This window comes from Mizuhopecten yessoensis, unplaced genomic scaffold, assembly GCF_002113885.1.
Source record: "Mizuhopecten yessoensis strain PY_sf001 unplaced genomic scaffold, ASM211388v2 scaffold3853, whole genome shotgun sequence".
In the NCBI taxonomy this organism is placed as follows: domain Eukaryota; kingdom Metazoa; phylum Mollusca; class Bivalvia; order Pectinida; family Pectinidae; genus Mizuhopecten; species Mizuhopecten yessoensis.
In genome coordinates, this window is record NW_018405252.1 from 1,090,733 (window position 1) to 1,111,345 (window position 20,613).

Genomic DNA, 20,613 nt, shown 5'->3' on the forward strand with positions numbered 1-20,613 from the left:
GGCAATGCCCTGGTGAGCCCTGAATAAAACGGGCAGGATAAAATGTTGGTTTTCAACTCCACAGAAACACTCTTCTTGATCTCTGTCTCAGAATCATGTCATGATTACTCAATTTCTTAAATCAGTTTTTAACGTCTTTTATTTCTAGGGATCTAGAGATGCATTATAACATGCAAGATTACTGCATTATTAAAAGCATACTACTTTGATGGCCAGAAGAATAATACCTTGATTTCAATTCTACTCATTCATAAGCCAAATTATTTACAAGGCTATTAGACGTCTCCATATTATCCATTTTCAAGTGCTATCAGAGACAAAGACGTAACGCTCAATCATGCAATAGTAAGATAAATTAGATAGTGACATGATAAGGGGAGATCTCAGTAACTTAACATGCAGGGGGGAAATGCAGGGGGGCCATGCATGTGCATGTTTGTGAGTTTCCTCAACGAGACAGCTGCATTTTGACAGAATTGTTTAAACTCCAGCATGACATTGCGAGCTAGGAGTAATAGATTTGTCAGACACTGTAGAGATCAGAGTATTTCTGTGGAGTAAGTAAAGTCAAGAGAAGCTGCAAAGTGAACAAAATTGTCATCAGAATATAAAGTAAAAATAATGCATGGCATTATTGACAGTGTGTAGCAGTTCTTTGATTACTGAAGAAATATGACAAAGCAATGAAACATTATAACAAATAGGCAAAGTTTTTATCTTACTGAAGCAGGTTTGAGAACATCATTATTCATGTATGCCTAGTAGCCAAGCAGGCATCATATTGAAACTAAGGAAACATATACGGATTTTTAGCAAAATGTTGTTGGATATCCTAGCTAGATTTACATTGTTCATAGTAATATATAGCCTACAACATGCACCATTGAAGCATGTACTTATCTGCCATGCGAAATAAAATATATCTTGCATGAATACTCAATATCTACATTATTGTCTATTATAATGACATAGTGCATCAGTGCATTACTGACACGTAAGCTGATAGTACAGCACTGACAGCGAGGCCGACCATGGTGTACATTTTTACATTGCGAGGAGTCAAGGTGGAGTTACAGCCCCTTTCATACTAAAATACTACTCAGGTTTTGAATTGTTTCAAAAGTTTTTTCAATATACATGTTCTGCTTAATTATCAATAATAATAAATACAAAAAAAAAAAAATTGAAAAGTTTGAAATGTTTTGATTAGTATGAATTATAATGTCACAGTTTGATATACATATTTGTTTTTTGAGAGGAGTAAATGAACTTAATCCCATGCAACAAGTTGACCTGGTGGTGCAGGTCAGTTTCAACAAGCATGCAGTAACTTGTAGAACTTGGTGATAAGGTAATAAGTTGGGCGACTACTGTTTGTGGGGAGCATGCTGGTTCAAAGTTTCACTCAAGGACCTCTATCAGTTTGTCACTGATGATTGGGCAACATACACTAAACATTAACCAAATAGGCTGGAATTATCTCTACTTGTAAATAGAAAGCAAAACTCCCCATGTTGACCATTCAATAATTAAGAACACCTTTCATGAAAATTACCTTGTGGACAAAAAGTTTCCCCAAGAATCAGACATTGATGGAAACTCTATGATATACATATTGATAATATCCAACTTGAACATAATGCGAACATAAACAATGTAGCTCAGATAAACAGAACAAAATGTTGTACAGATTCTCAATGACTCGCTTCAGATTTTTTAAAGCTCAATATCTATAAAACATGACATTGCCAAAAGAAACCTTAGTTTGTTTACTAGATGGCATCACTCAGCCGTAACACACACCATGTACAAAATAGCCTAGTATTAGTAAATAACATTCTGAGGGGGGAGCAGCGTGTCCAAACAGGTTCAACAATGAAAGGTATGGAAATGTTTTATCTTCTGTACAACTTTCCATACATTTCATGATAAATGATGATGCAGTAACAATTTACCGGTTTTGTATATCCATGCCTTTCTTGCCAGGTGTACCGGTACTACAATTTATTTCAAAAAGAGAACAGCGGCGGTATTAAACAGCATGTTAACAGGCCTGGCGTTAAAAACTCATAGAGGTCCTCCAGTGTACTTCTACTGTTAATCCTACTCCTCACAATCAACATGTTACACAACTTTCTGCGCTAACCTTGCAGCATTCAAATCTCAAATTTGAACACAAGTGTTTAAAAAAATAAAAGTTGGTTAATCTTTAAGGAAAAAATGCTTTCTTTCCCTGAACAGAAATTCATTACTTGTTAAACGAGTTGATTGATTATGTTAAAAAATCCCCCCTTTTTCTAAAAGGACTCTTGTTAGATCAGTTAGATTATGTTTCCCCGAATTCCGCCTTGTTCTAAAAGGAATCTAAGAACCTGTCATGCAACTTCTCATGAACATACCTTAACAAACTATAAACTTCATGATTTGAGCAATTTAATTTGAAGAGCTCTAAAATTTCCATAAATAGAAACTGATCAAGCTGTTAGACAACATTACCTCATGAAATCTGCCTAAAGGAGTGTTTGGTGGAGAGTACTGTGGGGTGGGAACCTACCTTGTGGGACATAGGGCGGTATCTGTTGGTGTAAATTTGTGTGGTTATTAGCCTGCATGGTTGGCATCCCTGTGGTCTGGTAATTCATGTGTCCGGCTTGTCCATGTCCTGTTCACAACAAACACATCACCATGGCAACAATAAATGAAACTTTATGTCATAATCTTTTTTTTTTATCACAGTAGTTAATACTTAACTCAATCATGAGAGCTGAAGCAATATTGCATATTAAATGTGACAACTACTCTGTCATAAAAATCAGAGAAATAATAAATAGTGGTAATGAAATATAATTAACACAATGATAAATCATGAAAAAGAGTTTGTGTGGACTTATATAATGCAGAAAGATATAGGACCTCACCTATTGATTACTCAGCACTAACATTTTAATATTTCCCCGATAACAATATGTTAGGATGTTTTCAATAAAATGTGATAAAAAGCCACAATCGGGGACCACTGACCTGCCATGTGGTGCGGCACTGCATGCTGCTGGAACTGGTGGCCGTGTGGCTGTTGCTGAGGCTGCTGGGAGTTCTGCTGTACCTGTGGGTTTGGCATCATCACAATCTGGGCCTGACTGTGCATGTGAGGTGACTGACCGGGCATATTGTGGGAGGAGTTACCAGAGCCATGGCCCTGGTTTAGACCGTATGGCTGGTTGTTCTGCTGGGCGTGTGCGTTGGCCGTGTGGGGGTAGTGGTACGGCCCGTGGGGCATCGAGTGCATGGTCTGGGGGGAGGTGGGGTTGTGGGGGCTAGGCTGCAGTGGAGGGTGCTGGAGGCCCATTTGTTGGTAGCTGTGGTGAGGTTGGGGGGTGCCAGAGGAGGGTGGATGTCCTTGGTTGTGGGATTGGCCTGTAGGTCCTTGTTGTTGGACTGGGCTGGGTGCAGGATGGTGTGTGTTGGACTGAGGGTTCATCTGACCACCGGGCTGGTTCTGCTGTGGCCCCATGTGTGCGGGCTGTGGATGCTGTGCATGTGAAAACTGATGATGCATGTGTGCTGGTACTGGCCCTGTAGGTGGGTTCACTGTAATAGAAATTACACATGTGTAAATATACTGACAGCAAACTTATCATCGTAACTTTACATTATGTTGACAGCAAACAAAGTCATATGTAGTAATATGTTGACAGCAAACTTATCATCATAACTTTACATTATGTTGCCGTCAAACAAAGTCATAAGTAGCAATATGATGACAGCAAACTTATCATCGTAACTTTACATTATGTTGACGGCAAACAAAGTCGTAAGTCGCAATATGATGACAGCAACATACAGTCTCTAGTAAAGCATTGAAAAAATACAAAATAGTGGATGGAAACATCTTCATGTTAACTTTGTTAAAGTAGCAACTCGTCTTTAAAAAATGTGTAAATATGGTTGTTCAATAGAATTTTTCCACATTATTTTTCTATGTCATGTATCCTATTCAGAAAGTACTTTATAAGTGAAAGGAAAACCTGATGTTAATGTTTTCATAAACCCTAATAGCATTTTGGCCATAACACATTTCTTAATGAGCACAATGATTGGGGTGGATATACAGACTGGTTACACTAACAATATATCTACTGTCAAGTGTTCTTATTTCATCCGGTAAAGTCATTGTAATGTGCAACATCAGGCAACGTGATAACAACATTTAGTGATTTTCTGGATTCTTCCAAAAAAATCTGTGAAACTTCAATGAAAATGAATTTTGAATCAAACAATAATTCTGACCTGCAGAAATGCATCCACTTGACAGTAGCTAGATTCACCCCTGGTTTGACTTACTGTATATATGGCCTCCACTCTGCCCCGAGTGAGACTTACTAAATATGTGCCCCCCTCCACCCCCTGAATGTGACACACTGTTGTGGTCGATGGCCCCCGGGTGGGAGGTAGGCACCATGGATAGTGATGTGGGCGTCACCATACGAGGGGGTGCGGCCGATGTCGACGGCATTTGCATCACCTACAAGGAAAACAAAGAAAATTTGTTTATCATCATTAGATATATTGTCTTCTGCAAGTAGGATTTCAGTCAAAACAACAATTTTAAATACCTGCTGTATATCCAGATGTAAGTTTTTACCAGGACTACACACTGTTCATTGAAACAGAATGCTTGATAACCATTTACAACTACATAGTGATGATGGTGATTTACCCTATTCAGTTTTCAAAGAAACTTGATGAAAATTACTGGAGATTAACTGTTGGAACAAGACTATGATGCTATCAAAAAGGGAAATGTTAACATACATTACTCCCTTGTATAATATCTAAGTATACAACATTTCACTGAAATCTCAGCAAGACTTCTGGAAAAGTAGTCCAGCCTACAGTCTGATATCAGTGGGCTAAAACCTTCCCATCTGATATACACTGACTGAGGAGGTGGTCTGTAGTACTGACCTGACTAATAGGGTAGGCTGTGGGTTGTGGTGTGTATTGCTGACCTGACTAATAGGGTAGGCTGTGGGTTGTGTTGTGTATTACTGACCTGACTAATGGGGTAGGCTGTGGGTTGTGGAGTGTATTACTGACCCGACTAATGGGGTAGGCTGTGGGTTGTGGTGGGTAGTACTGACCCGACTAATGGGGTAGGCTGTGGGTTGTGGTGGGTAGTACTGACCCGACTAATGGGGTAGGCTGTGGGTTGTGGTGTGTAGTACTGACCCACTAATGGGGTAGGCTGTGGGTTGTGGTGTGTATTACTGCCCCGACTAATGGGGTAGGCTGTGGGTTGTGGTGTGTATTACTGACCCGACTAATGGGGTAGGCTGTGGGTTGTGGTGTGTAATACTGACCTGGCTAATGGGGTAGGCTGTGGGTTGAGAAAGCATGCTTCCAGGAGGCATCTGTAAGATGAACTGTGGGTGATGAGGTGTGTGAGCCAGAAGTGGTTGTCCCGTTGCCTGCGCCGCAGAAATGTCCGGTCTGTGACCTTGGATAGATACAACAGCTGAAAATAAACAATTTTGTATTTTATTTTACCCTCTACAATATTGTTTGATCAAGGATTTGCTTAAAGATGGGAGTCCACAAATGAAGGGGTCATTCCAAATCTCATGTTATCTCAATGAAACAGGGTTCGAAATTTACTCTTATTTACACGCAATTTGCGTCAGGATTTTGAGATTTGCGTTTTGATATGGGTTCCAAAACGAAAATACTTGCGTCTGGTATTTTACTGCAGCATGTGTGCATAAATTGGGTCAATATTTCCGGATCATCGATCTATTTGTAACAAGTGCCGGTCTATGGTCAGGACCCGTCGATGTGCCGATCAAAACATAATCTGTAAGTTGTACACATGTGTGCGTGTCTAAATATAGCACAAGTACTAAGTCTCGTTTAGTCTCGGCAATAACGAGAGTGTCGTTCGGAACATATATATGTGCAGACAGCGTCAAATGTCAAAGCTTAAACGATGATTACGGTGTTTTTTAAAAGAAAATTGGAACCTGACGGCACTGAAGGCACTAAAAAAGTGCATACACTAACAGAACCACCAGCGAAGACTGAAGCTTAGCCTCTCGTACAAATAAAAACAGTACAGAAATGGCAGCGTGACCTACATGACATAGGCTACCTGGCCAACAAGGATAACAACACTGTCAAAATATGGTGTGAGGTGTGCCGGGATTTCCCCAAACAAATTTTGACGTCCAAATATTTTGCTTCTTGATTTGTCAATTTGCTTCTAACTTTTGAAACCACAAGCAACAGTTTGCTTGTGGATTTAAAAATTAAATTCAATCCTTGATGAAATGTCATAACATGAACACAGCAACATGACAATCTAATGTGTCAAATTATTCTGACAATGGGCTAGCCAGAAGTGCATAGGGAGAGTAGACAGAGTAGGTATCATTGAAAAGGTAGATGTCATAGGGAGAGTAGACAGAGTAGGTATCATTGAAAAGATAGATGTCATAGGGAGAGTAGACAGAGTAGGTATCATTGAAAAGGTAGATGTCATAGGGAGAGTAGACAGAGTAGGTATCATTGAAAAGGTAGATGTCATAGGGAGAGTAGACAGAGTAGGTATCATTGAAAAGGTAGATGTCATAGGGAGAGTAGACAGAGTAGGTATCATTGAAAAGGTAGATGTCATAGGGAGAGTAGACAGAGTAGGTATCATTGAAAAGGTAGATGTCATAGGGAGAGTAGACAGAGTAGGTATCATTGAAAAGGTAGATGTCATAGGGAGAGTAGACAGAGTAGGTATCATTGAAAAGGTAGATGTCATAGGGAGAGTAGACAGAGTAGGTATCATTGAAAAGGTAGATGTCATAGGGAGAGTAGACAGAGTAGGTATCATTGAAAAGGTAGATGTCATAGGGAGAGTAGACAGAGTAGGTATCATTGAAAAGGTAGATGTCATAGGGAGAGTAGACAGAGTAGGTATCATTGAAAAGGTAGATGTCATAGGGAGAGTAGACAGAGTAGGTATCATTGAAAAGGTAGATGTCATAGGGAGAGTAGACAGAGTAGGTATCATTGAAAAGGTAGATGTCATAGGGAGAGTAGACAGAGTAGGTATCATTGAAAAGGTAGATGTCATAGGGAGAGTAGACAGAGTAGGTATCATTGAAAAGGTAGATGTCATAGGGAGAGTAGACAGAGTAGGTATCATTGAAAAGGTAGATGTCATAGGGAGAGTAGACAGAGTAGGTATCATTGAAAAGGTAGATGTCATAGGGAGAGTAGACAGAGTAGGTATCATTGAAAAGGTAGATGTCATAGGGAGAGTAGACAGAGTAGGTATCATTGAAAAGGTAGATGTCATAGGGAGAGTAGACAGAGTAGGTATCATTGAAAAGGTAGATGTCATAGGGAGAGTAGACAGAGTAGGTATCATTGAAAAGGTAGATGTCATAGGGAGAGTAGACAGAGTAGGTATCATTGAAAAGGTAGATGTCATAGGGAGAGTAGACAGAGTAGGTATCATTGAAAAGGTAGATGTCATAGGGAGAGTAGACAGAGTAGGTATCATTGAAAAGGTAGATGTCATAGGGAGAGTAGACAGAGTAGGTATCATTGAAAAGGTAGATGTCATAGGGAGAGTAGACAGAGTAGGTATCATTGAAAAGATAGATGTCATAGGGAGAGTAGACAGAGTAGGTATCATTGAAAAGGTAGATGTCATAGGGAGAGTAGACAGGGTAGGTATCTTTGAAAAGATAGATGTCATAGGTAGAGTAGAAAGAGTAGGTATCATTGAAAAGGTAGATGTCATAGGGAGAGTAGACAGAGTAGGTATCATTGAAAAGATAGAGGTCATAGGGAGAGTAGAAAGAGTAGGTATCATTGAAAAGGTAGATGTCATAGGGAGAGTAGACAGAATATGTATCATTGAAAAGATAGAGGTCATAGGGAGAGTAGACAGAGTAGGTATCTTTGAAAAGGTAGATGTCATAGGGAGAGTAGACAGAGTAGGTATCTTTGAAAAGATAGATGTCATAGGGAGAGTAGACAGAGTAGGTATCATTGAAAAGGTAGATGTCATAGGGAGAGTAGACAGAGTAGGTATCATTGAAAAGATAGATGTCATAGGGAGAGTAGACAGAGTAGGTATCATTGAAAAGATAGATGTCATAGGGAGAGTAGAAAGGGTAGGTATCATCAAAAAGATAGATGTCCCGAGTGTTGCGCTGGAGACAGCTGATCAGCTTTTGTTTCCCCAATGCCCCTTGACCAGAGGAAGAAGAAACCCTTTTGATTTAACAAGGCATCTCACCAGTCATTACATGAAATCTCACTCTCATAATTAAACAGCCAAAGGTTTTCCCTGACCTTGATTAGTAGTCTTAAACCGAACAAATTTTAATTCGGCAATTCCAAATCTCAAGATTTTGATTTCCAGAGTAACGGGTTGGATATTTCATGATTCCAATTCAAAATCTGATCCTATCCTTGGTCTGAAATTATCAGTTACCATACTTAAATTCACACATAGCAATATTTACAAAAGTTGGACACTGCAAACTAATGTATTTGAGACTTAACACAGCATTTGAATGATTGATCACAGTAACTTGTAATGGTATTTAACCACAATATACTCTCAACAAGTTTCTCATTTGCATATGAAGCCTGAAGGGTGATTGTCAACGATGCGTCGCCAGTAAAACCTAATTTGCAAAAGTATAATCATTATATGCTGCTGAAAATTTCAAAATACAGTGGGGTTATCCCCTAAACATAAAGGCTATTTTTTCACTCAGAGCAGATTAAGGACTATCGATTGTCAGATATACAAGTACAGATTCTGGAACCAGCAACTCATCATATCACCTATCCCAGTCTTCAGTCCGCTGTTTCCTATGTATGGAGGCATCTGGATAAATATAATCTTACCTGATCGGTGCAAAGACATCAACAAACACACAAAGATAACTGACAGTAACTGCCAAAACGCAAGTAAATTTAGAAAACACCAAAGTTTGAGAAGACATGTTGAAATGATTTGCTAGCACTAAAGCAAGGTGCAATATATATTGATCAGTGTAAGAATGATGTGCAGTAACTGGGTCCCTTTTGTGTGTTGCATTCCAAAAGGTCAGACCAATTTGACCCGAGATATCTATGGAAGTGATGAACCTATTGGCCTGATGTTGCTTTCTGCCGTGCCTTAGCAGAAACTTTCAAGGCCTGCATCAACATTTACAGGTCTGTCAGGCATTATCCCTGGAATATTACATTGTAAAATTAACTCATGATTTTATTGCACAAATAAACTGACCCCTGTAGTTTGAGTTGCATCATCAGCAATGTTAAAATTCACTATTCAAATGGAAAAGTTTACTGTACAAATGGTATTTCTTTGATTGGGGAAGGGTTATAAGCTAGACTTGGGTAGTTTGGTTAGAGAACTACGATTCAGTCAATTCTAGTATTGAGATTCGAAAACCACACATTAGGAAATAGACATTAGGCACTCCATTATACAATATCAATCAGCAGTGTCACACCAAAACCACAAGTGTCGGATATCTCACCTGGTGGAATATCTCGTCCTGAAACAGTAACAGTTTCTCAAACTAAACTCGCTTACATGAGGACACTAAGCCCAACTGAGTCTGTGACACTTGTAGATCTATTTCCGGTTTAATTTCTAACAAAGTAACATAACACATTTTTTTTCTAATAAAGGCACATTAAGCTGCAGCTAGTCAGTAACAAAATGATGTGGATGATGATGATGATGATACAAAATGATTTACAGTAACAAACAGAAATTTAACTCTATAAACTTATTTCAACAAAACACTGACATTTGAACGAGTCTGAATACTCCAGGACACCTTGGGACCTGGGTGGTGTTAGAGGTACTCTGCAGAACTGTTGTATGCGTACCTCTTTTTGTGGGTCGTAGCTGTGGTGACGACGTCTGAGCCTGCGTTGGCATGGAGACCACTGCCGGTGGCAACATGAATGTGGGCTGCTGTTGCTGGAACATTCCGGTGTGGGCAGACTGCATGGCAGCTGGCATAGCCATGGGGCTCTGGGTGTGAGGCCGCGGTGGCGTGGGGATTTGTTGGCGGATCTGTTTCTGTGTTATAAAGACAGAGAATTAATATTCATAGACAACAATTTCAAGATACAAATTGATAATTTAAACAAAGGGGCTCATAGAAAAAATATTCATATGAATTTTTATCATATCTTTTGCATAAGGGGGAAAATGGTAGAATGACATTTTACCACCAATATTCCTTCTAATGAATTAAATGTTTCAGGACTTAAGTGTCGGAAGCATCAGTTTGTAGACAAATATTTCCAGTAACAACATTTTTGAAAATTTTAAATACTCTAGGATTTTTGTTATATACTTACAGGTTGGAAAACTTGAGCTAGTGGATTGAGTTCTGACTTTTTCACAATACTGCAAACAGAGCAAAAACATGATTATTTATTTTTCATCACTTCATCTTTCATAATTGTCTATGTGTACATCTGTAGCTACCTGTGGTACTCCAGGCCACTGTCTTATTCATACCTGACAATGATTGGTTATTATTACTGCACAAACACATGTTGAAAATGAAAATGTTTCGGATTTGTGAACATTCACAACCTCACTTGTAATATTCTATTTAGTTATATGTTCATAAATACTTTGTATCTGACTTAGTTTACAGAGATTAGTCATACCTGAATGTTGCAGATCAAGCTTAATTAAGAAATGGATTTTCCCCAATTCTTTCAAACACTCACTCTTCTATAAAGAAGGTACAAACAGTTTTATCTATTCTGATAGGCTTGATATGAGTTAAGATGCATATCTTATAAACCTAAAGGTGTTATGAGTTCTTTTCTCCGTTTTGAAGAACTCATATGGGCACAGAGATTGAACTTCAAGCTACAGCCTGTATCTATACATTCATTTCAGTCTTGGCCTGATGTTTTTGTGCATACAATTATAGGAAACAAATTGTGTTATACTAGAATTTGTAACAAATTCTGTAATATTAGAATTTATTAGTTATTTGAAAACAAATCCCTTTCCTATCATTTAAGTAATCTGCATAAGATTGCAACTGTACACTGTAATACTAACTGTGATGATAATTCATTATAACTATATACTGTAATACTAACTCTGATGATACTTCATTATAACTATATAATGTAATACTAACTGTGATGATAATTCATTATAACTGTACACTGTAATACTAACTCTGCTAATAATTCATTATAACTGTACACTGTAATACTAACTATGATGATAATTCATTATAACTGTACACTGTAATACTAACTATGATGATAATTCATTATAACTGTACACTGTAATACTAACTCTGATGAGATTTCATTATAACTGTACACTGTAATACTAACTCTGCTAATAATTCATTATAACTGTACACTGTAATACTAACTATGATGATAATTCATTATAACTGTACACTGTAATACTAACTGTGATGATAATTCATTATAACTGTACACTGTAATACTAACTGTGATGATAATTCATTATAACTATATACTGTAATACTAACTCTGATGATACTTCATTACAACTGTACACTGTAATACTAACTCTGATGATATTTCATTATAACTATACACAGTAATATTAACTGATAATAATTCATTATAACTGTACACTGTATTACTAACTCTGATGATATTTCATTATAACTGTACAATGTAATACTAACTCTGATGATATTTCATTATAACTATACACTGTATTATTAACTGATAATAATTCATTATAACTGTACACTGTATTACTAACTCTGATGATATTTCATTATAACTGTACAATGTAATACTAACTCTGATGATATTTCATTATAACTGTACAATGTAATACTAACTCTGATGATATTTCATTATAACTATACACTGTATTATTAACTGATAATAATTCATTATAACTGTACACTGTATTACTAACTCTGATGATATTTCATTATAACTGTACACGGTAATACTAACTCTGATAATAATTCATTATAACTGTACACTGTAATACTAACTGTGATGATAATTCATTATAACTATATACTGTAATACTAACTCTGATGATACTTCATTACAACTGTACACTGTAATACTAACTCTGATGATAATTCATTATAAGTGTACACTGTAATACTAACTGTGATGATATTTTATTATAACTGTACACTGTAATACTAACTGTGATGATAATTCATTATAACTCTACACTGTAATACTAACTCTGATGATAATTCGTTATAACTGTACACTGTAATACTAACTCTGATGATATTTCATTATAACTGTACACTGTAATACTAACTGTGATGATATATCATTATAACTATACACTGTAATACTAACTGATGATATTTCATTATAACTATACACTGTAATACTAACTGTGATGATAATTCATTATAACTGTACACTGTAATACTAACTGTGATGATATTTCATTATAACTATACACTGTAATATTAACTGTGATGATATTTCATTATAACTGTACACTGTAATACTAACTGTGATGATATTTCATTATAACTGTACACTGTAATACTAACTGTGATGATATTTCATTATAACTTTACACTGTAATACTAAATCTGATGATAATTCATTATAACTTTACACCGTAATACTAACTCTGATGATATTTCATTATAACTGTACACTGTAATACTAACTCTGATGATATTTCATTATAACTGTACACTGTAATACTAACTGTGATGATATTTCATTATAACTATACACTGTTATACTAACTCTGATGATAATTCAGTAGCTTCTTTCTTTTTCTCCTCCTGTTTCTCTGGCTCGTGTGGTGCGGTATCTTCCGTTTTATCTGGAGCCACATCTGTCGACACTTCCTGATTCTCCTTTACATCTTCTCTATCCTTTGATTCCTCTAACTGTTTTGTGGAAGAGATAAAGACAGTTGTTATTTTAATTTTAAGCATAAAAATGATTATGTTGAGTTAATTATGTTGCTGATATTTTAACTAAAATCTCATTATTCAAATATCTTGTTAATCCTGCAAACTTTTCTCCTTGATGATAATATGCAAGAAGTAAACTATTTTTTGCCATTTTAATGGAATTATGGACTGAATATTGAGGCATAAAGGTCATATCAAAAAGACTCAAGGTAAAACATCAAAATCTGACATATCGTAATTATAATTATCACACTGTATTTTCAGGGTTTGTCGTGAGAACAATCTTCTCATCGAGAGCACGTAGATAAAATTGAGAGGTCACCACAGGTGGACTCGAGATTTGATCTATGTGTAAGCGATGAGAAAATTGTTCGAGCGACAAACCCTGAAAATACTGTATGATAAACTATTTATCATCTATATACTACTACCTTATATATTTCTCCATTCAAAAAACTAAAATTAACACCATGTGTTTTCCAAATGACTTCTAAGCTCAATTGTCAACGATTGCCTATGACAAACGTAAACGAATATCAGTTTTGAGCGGAGAAATACAATGAACCTTAAAACTATGAAGAAAAAAATAATTCTAAAACAATCCTATTGTCATTGGCTTTTCCATATGCACATTTACACCTGAAATGGTGTTTTTATTCTCACAATATATTTCCGTAACTTTGTATTGATATGTTTATGACAGACTATTTTCTGACGCGGATCTTTTGTGTGGACACTATTTCCAGTTTCGGATGTTACCCGGCGCGAGCAGACGTTCTTTTTTGAGAAAGTATGTTCCTAAGTGCTGGGGAATGGGAAAATCTGTACTCAAGTTGTTCTCAAACTGACAACCAATGATAATGAATTATCATGCTACCGGTAGATGGTATAAAGTAGTATTTAGATGATAATAGGAAAATACCAAAATTTAACCAACAACTTTGTTACCAAACACAACAAATTGAAGTAATGGCAAAATATCCAAAGCCTCTTTAGTGATTGCTCATGTGGTACTAATAACAGCTAGCACTAGTTCAATCATATAATGACGGTAGGTATTTTGTCAAAATGTTCAGTTTGAAGTGAGACCAGAGCACAACATTTTTTAAAAACTTTTTTATTATGTGGCTTCAACAATTTTTCAAAATTTTTACTTACCTTAAATTGTTTCTTAAAACCTTTCAATTCTTCAATTATAGCTTCCCTTGCTGCAAATAGAAACATAGTAAAGCTACAACTCACATCCTTCATACTTCAAAATATTAATGTACATTTCCAGTATTCAATGCAAAGAATTTACATTTCTCACCAAAAACAGAACAGTTGCCTCAATGTTATCATCTCTAAATCACACTTCCAAACTTTTAACAGTCCTGACAAGTCCTGTATAACTCCTTACATATTTACCACAGTACAACTACAATAGTTACTGTAAAGAGTTTAAGATGTTTTTACCATAAATAGAACAACAACTGCCTCACGGTTATCATAGTAAAATCACACATAGGTAATATTCCAGTACTGACCAGTCCTGTATAACTCCCTACATATTTACCATAGTACAACTACAATAGTTACTGTAAAGAGTTTAAGATGTTTTTACCATAAATAGAACAACAACTGCCTCACGGTTATCATAGTAAAATCACACATAGGTAATATTCCAGTACTGACCAGTCCTGTATAACTCCCTACATATTTACCATAGTACAACTACAATAGTTACTGTAAAGAGTTTAAGATGTTTTTACCATAAATAGAACAACAACTGCCTCACGGTTATCATAGTAAAATCACACATAGGTAATATTCCAGTACTGACCAGTCCTGTATAACTCCCTACATATTTACCATAGTACAACTACAATAGTTACTGTAAAGAGTTTAAGATGTTTTTACCATAAATAGAACAACAACTGCCTCACGGTTATCATAGTAAAATCACACATAGGTAATATTCCAGTACTGACCAGTCCTGTATAACTCCCTACATATTTACCATAGTACAACTACAATAGTTACTGTAAAGAGTTTAAGATGTTTTTACCATAAATAGAACAACAACTGCCTCACGGTTATCATAGTAAAATCACACATAGGTAATATTCCAGTACTGACCAGTCCTGTATAACTCCCTACATATTTACCATAGTACAACTACAATAGTTACTGTAAAGAGTTTAAGATGTTTTTACCATAAATAGAACAACAACTGCCTCACGGTTATCATAGTAAAATCACACATAGGTAATATTCCAGTACTGACCAGTCCTGTATAACTCCCTACATATTTACCATAGTACAACTACAATAGTTACTGTAAAGAGTTTAAGATGTTTTTACCATAAATAGAACAACAACTGCCTCACGGTTATCATAGTAAAATCACACATAGGTAATATTCCAGTACTGACCAGTCCTGTATAACTCCCTACATATTTACCATAGTACAACTACAATAGTTACTGTAAAGAGTTTAAGATGTTTTTACCATAAATAGAACAACAACTGCCTCACGGTTATCATAGTAAAATCACACATAGGTAATATTCCAGTACTGACCAGTCCTGTATAACTCCCTACATATTTACCATAGTACAACTACAATAGTTACTGTAAAGAGTTTAAGATGTTTTTACCATAAATAGAACAACAACTGCCTCACGGTTATCATAGTAAAATCACACATAGGTAATATTCCAGTACTGACCAGTCCTGTATAACTCCCTACATATTTACCATAGTACAACTACAATAGTTACTGTAAAGAGTTTAAGATGTTTTTACCATAAATAGAACAACAACTGCCTCACGGTTATCATAGTAAAATCACACATAGGTAATATTCCAGTACTGACCAGTCCTGTATAACTCCCTACATATTTACCATAGTACAACTACAATAGTTACTGTAAAGAGTTTAAGATGTTTTTACCATAAATAGAACAACAACTGCCTCACGGTTATCATAGTAAAATCACACATAGGTAATATTCCAGTACTGACCAGTCCTGTATAACTCCCTACATATTTACCATAGTACAACTACAATAGTTACTGTCAAGAGTTTAAGATGTTTTTACCATAAATAGAACAACAACTGCCTCACGGTTATCATAGTAAAATCACACATAGGTAATATTCCAGTACTGACCAGTCCTGTATAACTCCCTACATATTTACCATAGTACAACTACAATAGTTACTGTCAAGAGTTTAAGATGTTTTTACCATAAATAGAACAACAACTGCCTCACGGTTATCATAGTAAAATCACACATAGGTAATATTCCAGTACTGACCAGTCCTGTATACTTTCCCACTGAATTGAACTTCAACAAGAGGAACCAATAATAATTCCTTCACAGTTAGAGGAAAGCTAATAGAACTTGACCATTGGCCTCTAATACTTGAAACACAATGTTAGTGAGAAGCGTGTGTTACCTTTAGGAGTGGAGTTCCTCCTGTCTACTTTGTTTGACACTGGTGACGTATGTACAGGTGGTTGTTGTTGTTTATCTATTGACTCTGGGACTGGACTAGCTTTTGTAGACTGTTCTGAGTTTTCTCCCCATCTATTTTCTTCTTTGTCTAGATGAAGACATATTAACCATCACTTTACAGCATCAGCATTTACAGAAGTTCTATTCACCTTGTATTTGAAGGTTCAGATATGTAAGAAATGGCAAGTTTTTTATTTTTCGTTTTCTGTTATCTTTATTTTCAAAACTCTGTAAAATAAAATTTTCCTGTGCAGAGTATACATCACCTGATTTGTAGCTGGTTATATTAAGTGGTACTAATTGTGAAATGTAGGTTGTCTATGAACTGAAGGTCTATCTTCATACATTGATAAGATTTAAAGTGATGCATTACCAAGTGTGAATTAGACCATGATAATAATTTGTGGGAAAATTTCTACTCAGTATTACTACAATACTGACTTTGATCTTTGGTTAGCAACTTGAATTCATTAATGAGATTTTTAGCGTGATGACAAAAGTGGGCACTTCATAAAATGAACTCATTCAAAATACCAAAGTATTTGACACCTGCAACAAGTGAATATACATTATATATCAAAAAAGAGCCTTATAGAGCGACGTTGATCACTGGTGGATGACACAAAAACACCACACTTGTGGATGGTATTACATTTTTGACGCCTTTCACCTGTACCCGGGACACCTGTCTTACCTTTATGATTATGTTTAGTCTCTTCTAGTACTGGTGGATGACACAAAAACACCACACTTGTGGATGGTATTACATTTTTGACGCCCCTCCCCTGTACCTGAGACAACTGTCTTACCTATATGATTATGTTTAGTCTCGTCTAGCACTGGTGGAGGATTATGGACCGGTACCGGTTGAGATGGAGAGGCTATTCTTTGTGGTAGTGGCGCTCCTCCTCCGCGGTTTGGCAAGCTGTGGTATTGGTGATTTTGTACAGGTCCTCTAGGTATATTCCTGTTGGCCTGATGTGGATGTTGACTTCGTTTGTTTGGAGGTATATATCTGTAAACAAGGTTTTGTTATCAACATACAACTATATTACAACGTTTAAGTACCTGGGTTTATTTTTTACATGTGTAAAAATGTGCCTGGCCACTCTGAATTTTCTTTCTCTCTCTCTCTAAAATTAAGATATTTGGAGGCCTTTGGCTTTTGCAAATAGAATGCACTCAAAAGACAGGTCCTTGGCACCCTTTCCTTCTCTATGTCTACATATACTTACAAAATATGTAATTTTTCAAACAAATAATGAAATAGTTTAAATAAGTACAAGAAAATTATTCATTAAGACTGAAATCCAAACAGTAAATGTCGCAATGTAACCAAGTCAAAATGATCAATGATGGATAAATAGGTAAGTATTAACATGAAATTTCCTGTTGTTGTTTAGCTCGCACAAAACACAGAATAAATCCAAACGAAAGCATGACAACACTGAGGCTTGATGACCACACTGGTCAGCCACACTAAGGCCCCGATGACCAAACCGGTCAGCCACAGTGAGCCTGTATTCACTACACCTTCAGAACCAGCTCGTTGTGGTTACTCACTTTCCTGACTGGGAAGTGTTATTCTCCTGTGTCCGTTTCACAGAACTATATTTATCCTCCTCGTTTGTTTCATCACCATTTTCTAATGCATTTCTAATCTTGTACTGATCACTTTTCTCAATCTCAAGTGCTATTTTTGCTGCTTTTTCTTCTCGCAATTTGTATTCGGAAGAATCCGTCTTGTCAAGTGGGGTCCTGAAACAAAGGATTAAGGAATCTTAAATTGTGATTATTACAACTTTTAAGCTATCAATTAATTTATTGAACATTTAAATTCTTCTTTTAGCAAATTGACCTGAATATTTCCATAAAACTAGCTTACTGCTTTAATGAGATGCTTAATAATATGAATATTGGAACAAAGGGAGATTGATGATTAAAACCATCGCATAAATCTTTGATAAGCGACATGAATTGATACACAATTTATAGTAATGCTTTCATTTGACATATTACATTGATATAACTTAAAAGTATTGGCATTAACACTGATAATAATAGTTATTTATTTGCCAAAACTATTCATCCATTTGATTACATGTCAAATTGGCAGTCTAAAATCAAAATGTTCCCAAGCGACAAATGCGCAGACTCTGAACCATGTCAATGTTACTTACGTGTACATTTTTAGTGTATCATCATAAGTTGACTTGACATTAAACTGCTCTGCATTGGTTCTAAACATCTCATTAGCATCCCAGCCATTCTGTAAAATAACCGTGGAAAATCAATACCAGAAACTATCTACAGCAACGCATATAAGCCCAACGGAATCTACCTAGAAGTGATTGTTTTTGCCTAGCTTACAGTCGAGTACGGCAATCTGATTAAAATCATCTGTTACATGGCTCCATTTGAACATCTGGATGTGCCGCGGTCAGGGTCACGTTCAAGTGACCTTTAGATGAACCAATCAGAGGCGCACTGGCAAAAGTTTGCCAGCGAATCGGAATATCATGGTTGATAAGATAAATAGCGAGGGGTATCGAATAGATTAGTTTTCCAAAACAAATATGGCGGCGGGAACTGACGTTTCTACGAAGCCAAGGAAAATGTACCCATTGGGTAATAATTGTGTAGGCAACACTGCCATACAGTCTTTCTTCTCTAATAAAGCTTCGAATATCAAATAACTTCAGACCTTTCGCATCATTCTCATCAATGTCCGCCATATTTGTTACAACTCTGAGCGCCCTTTTGAAAGAGGATCTCTGATTGGTCAAAATTTAAAGAGTATTTATAAATATAAAGGTCACATGAACGTGACCCTGACCGTGGCACACTCAAATGTTCAGGTGTAGTACAAAGTTAACGAAGCCATGTAACATTATATAAATATGACATTCATTAGCAGGTGACAGTGAATATTTTCAACCCGAGAAAAACCTTGTCACCCGAGGCGAAGCCGAGGGTGACAATGGGTGTTTGAGGATTGACAATATTCACTGTCCCCTGCTAATGAATGTCATATCTATTTTGTTACACCAAAAGTCTTTGTAGCTCAGAAATGGCAGCAAACCTCGATAATGACATCTTGTTTGTTGATAGTCTGCTGTTTACAATCACAATCGCATGGGCGCTTGATGAAATCGGCTGTTGCCGTCAAATGTTCTTGTGACCATCACCGTGGGGAAACGAAGCGGTGAACGCACATTTTTCGCGCATGTGATATTTTTCACTGTCTCATGGCTATATTACCCGCGCCCCTTAAAACCAATGTATTTTCGGAGGGTGACAGAGATTTTTGTTTAATTTTCTCCCAACCAATCAAATAGCTAGAAATTCACTTGAGGTGTAACAAATGATTTTAATCAGATTGTCGAGTATGGCTGCTTCCTCTAAAGAATAAAAAGGATTTTCATTTCCCCAAAATAAGGGTATAGGTCAACAAAGTACTGTTTATACTGAGCATAGGTCAACAAACTAATGTTTATAGTACATACAACTGATCACTGCAGGTCAACAGAATCCTACTCTTCACCTTGACCTTCACATGGGACTATTGTAGGACTTTTTTTATTCCACTGATGACCAACAGAGATGAAATTCAAACTGTGCAGCATTGTCTTTTTCTTTGTCACATAGCTGGAGTTACCTATAGGCTTGCCAACCTACTCATCTGCCAGGACTGGCATTTATCTACTTTACACTTTACACCCTATAGACAATATAGCTTTTTTATTACAGGGCAGGAGTTATTCACAGGGTTTCTATCCCATAGACCATAGGTTTATTTCCCATTGCAGGTATGAAACTGACTTACTGCTGGGTCTCCACCTTCTAAACCCCCTAATTCTTCACCGTCCTCTCCCTCCCAGGGCTGCAGTTCACGCAGAGGATTTTCTCCCGTCTGTCCGTTGTGTTTACTTATGGCACTGTCTGTAAATGAGTCTGTAAAACAAGTTGTAATCAAGTATACACTGAAGGATGTTATGTATAAATCTATAATTATTCACATTTGTTATTTTCATCATTACAAGAGAACTACATAAGTTGAATCACAACTGATCATGATGTTGATAGAGCCTGGGCGTTTAAAAATGAACATTTCTATAGTGAAAAGGTTAAATTTTGGAATAACA

General features: G+C 36.4%; 1 protein-coding gene across 6 annotated transcripts in view; it reads right to left on the reverse strand.

Annotated features, from left to right (window-relative positions):
• The window catches only part of LOC110448156 (ataxin-2-like protein), a 45,176-nt gene that overhangs the window by 4,258 nt on the left and 20,305 nt on the right, over positions 1-20,613 (reverse strand). For 3 of the 6 annotated variants that reach the window (XM_021494251.1, XM_021494253.1, XM_021494249.1), the window contains 15 exons: positions 20,295-20,422; positions 18,649-18,737; positions 18,032-18,226; positions 17,278-17,483; positions 16,410-16,556; positions 14,124-14,173; positions 12,793-12,938; positions 10,396-10,444; positions 9,916-10,111; positions 9,558-9,575; positions 5,361-5,515; positions 4,342-4,522; positions 3,022-3,588; positions 2,555-2,662; positions 1,956-1,997 (listed from right to left, as the gene is read on the reverse strand). In XM_021494251.1, the coding sequence (XP_021349926.1) occupies positions 1,956-1,997; positions 2,555-2,662; positions 3,022-3,588; positions 4,342-4,522; positions 5,361-5,515; positions 9,558-9,575; positions 9,916-10,111; positions 10,396-10,444; positions 12,793-12,938; positions 14,124-14,173; positions 16,410-16,556; positions 17,278-17,483; positions 18,032-18,226; positions 18,649-18,737; positions 20,295-20,422 (2,277 nt within the window). The remainder of the gene's footprint in view (positions 1-1,955; positions 1,998-2,554; positions 2,663-3,021; positions 3,589-4,341; positions 4,523-5,360; positions 5,516-9,557; positions 9,576-9,915; positions 10,112-10,395; positions 10,445-12,792; positions 12,939-14,123; positions 14,174-16,409; positions 16,557-17,277; positions 17,484-18,031; positions 18,227-18,648; positions 18,738-20,294; positions 20,423-20,613) is intronic. The other 3 variants (XM_021494254.1, XM_021494252.1, XM_021494250.1) reach the window with 2 other exon arrangements.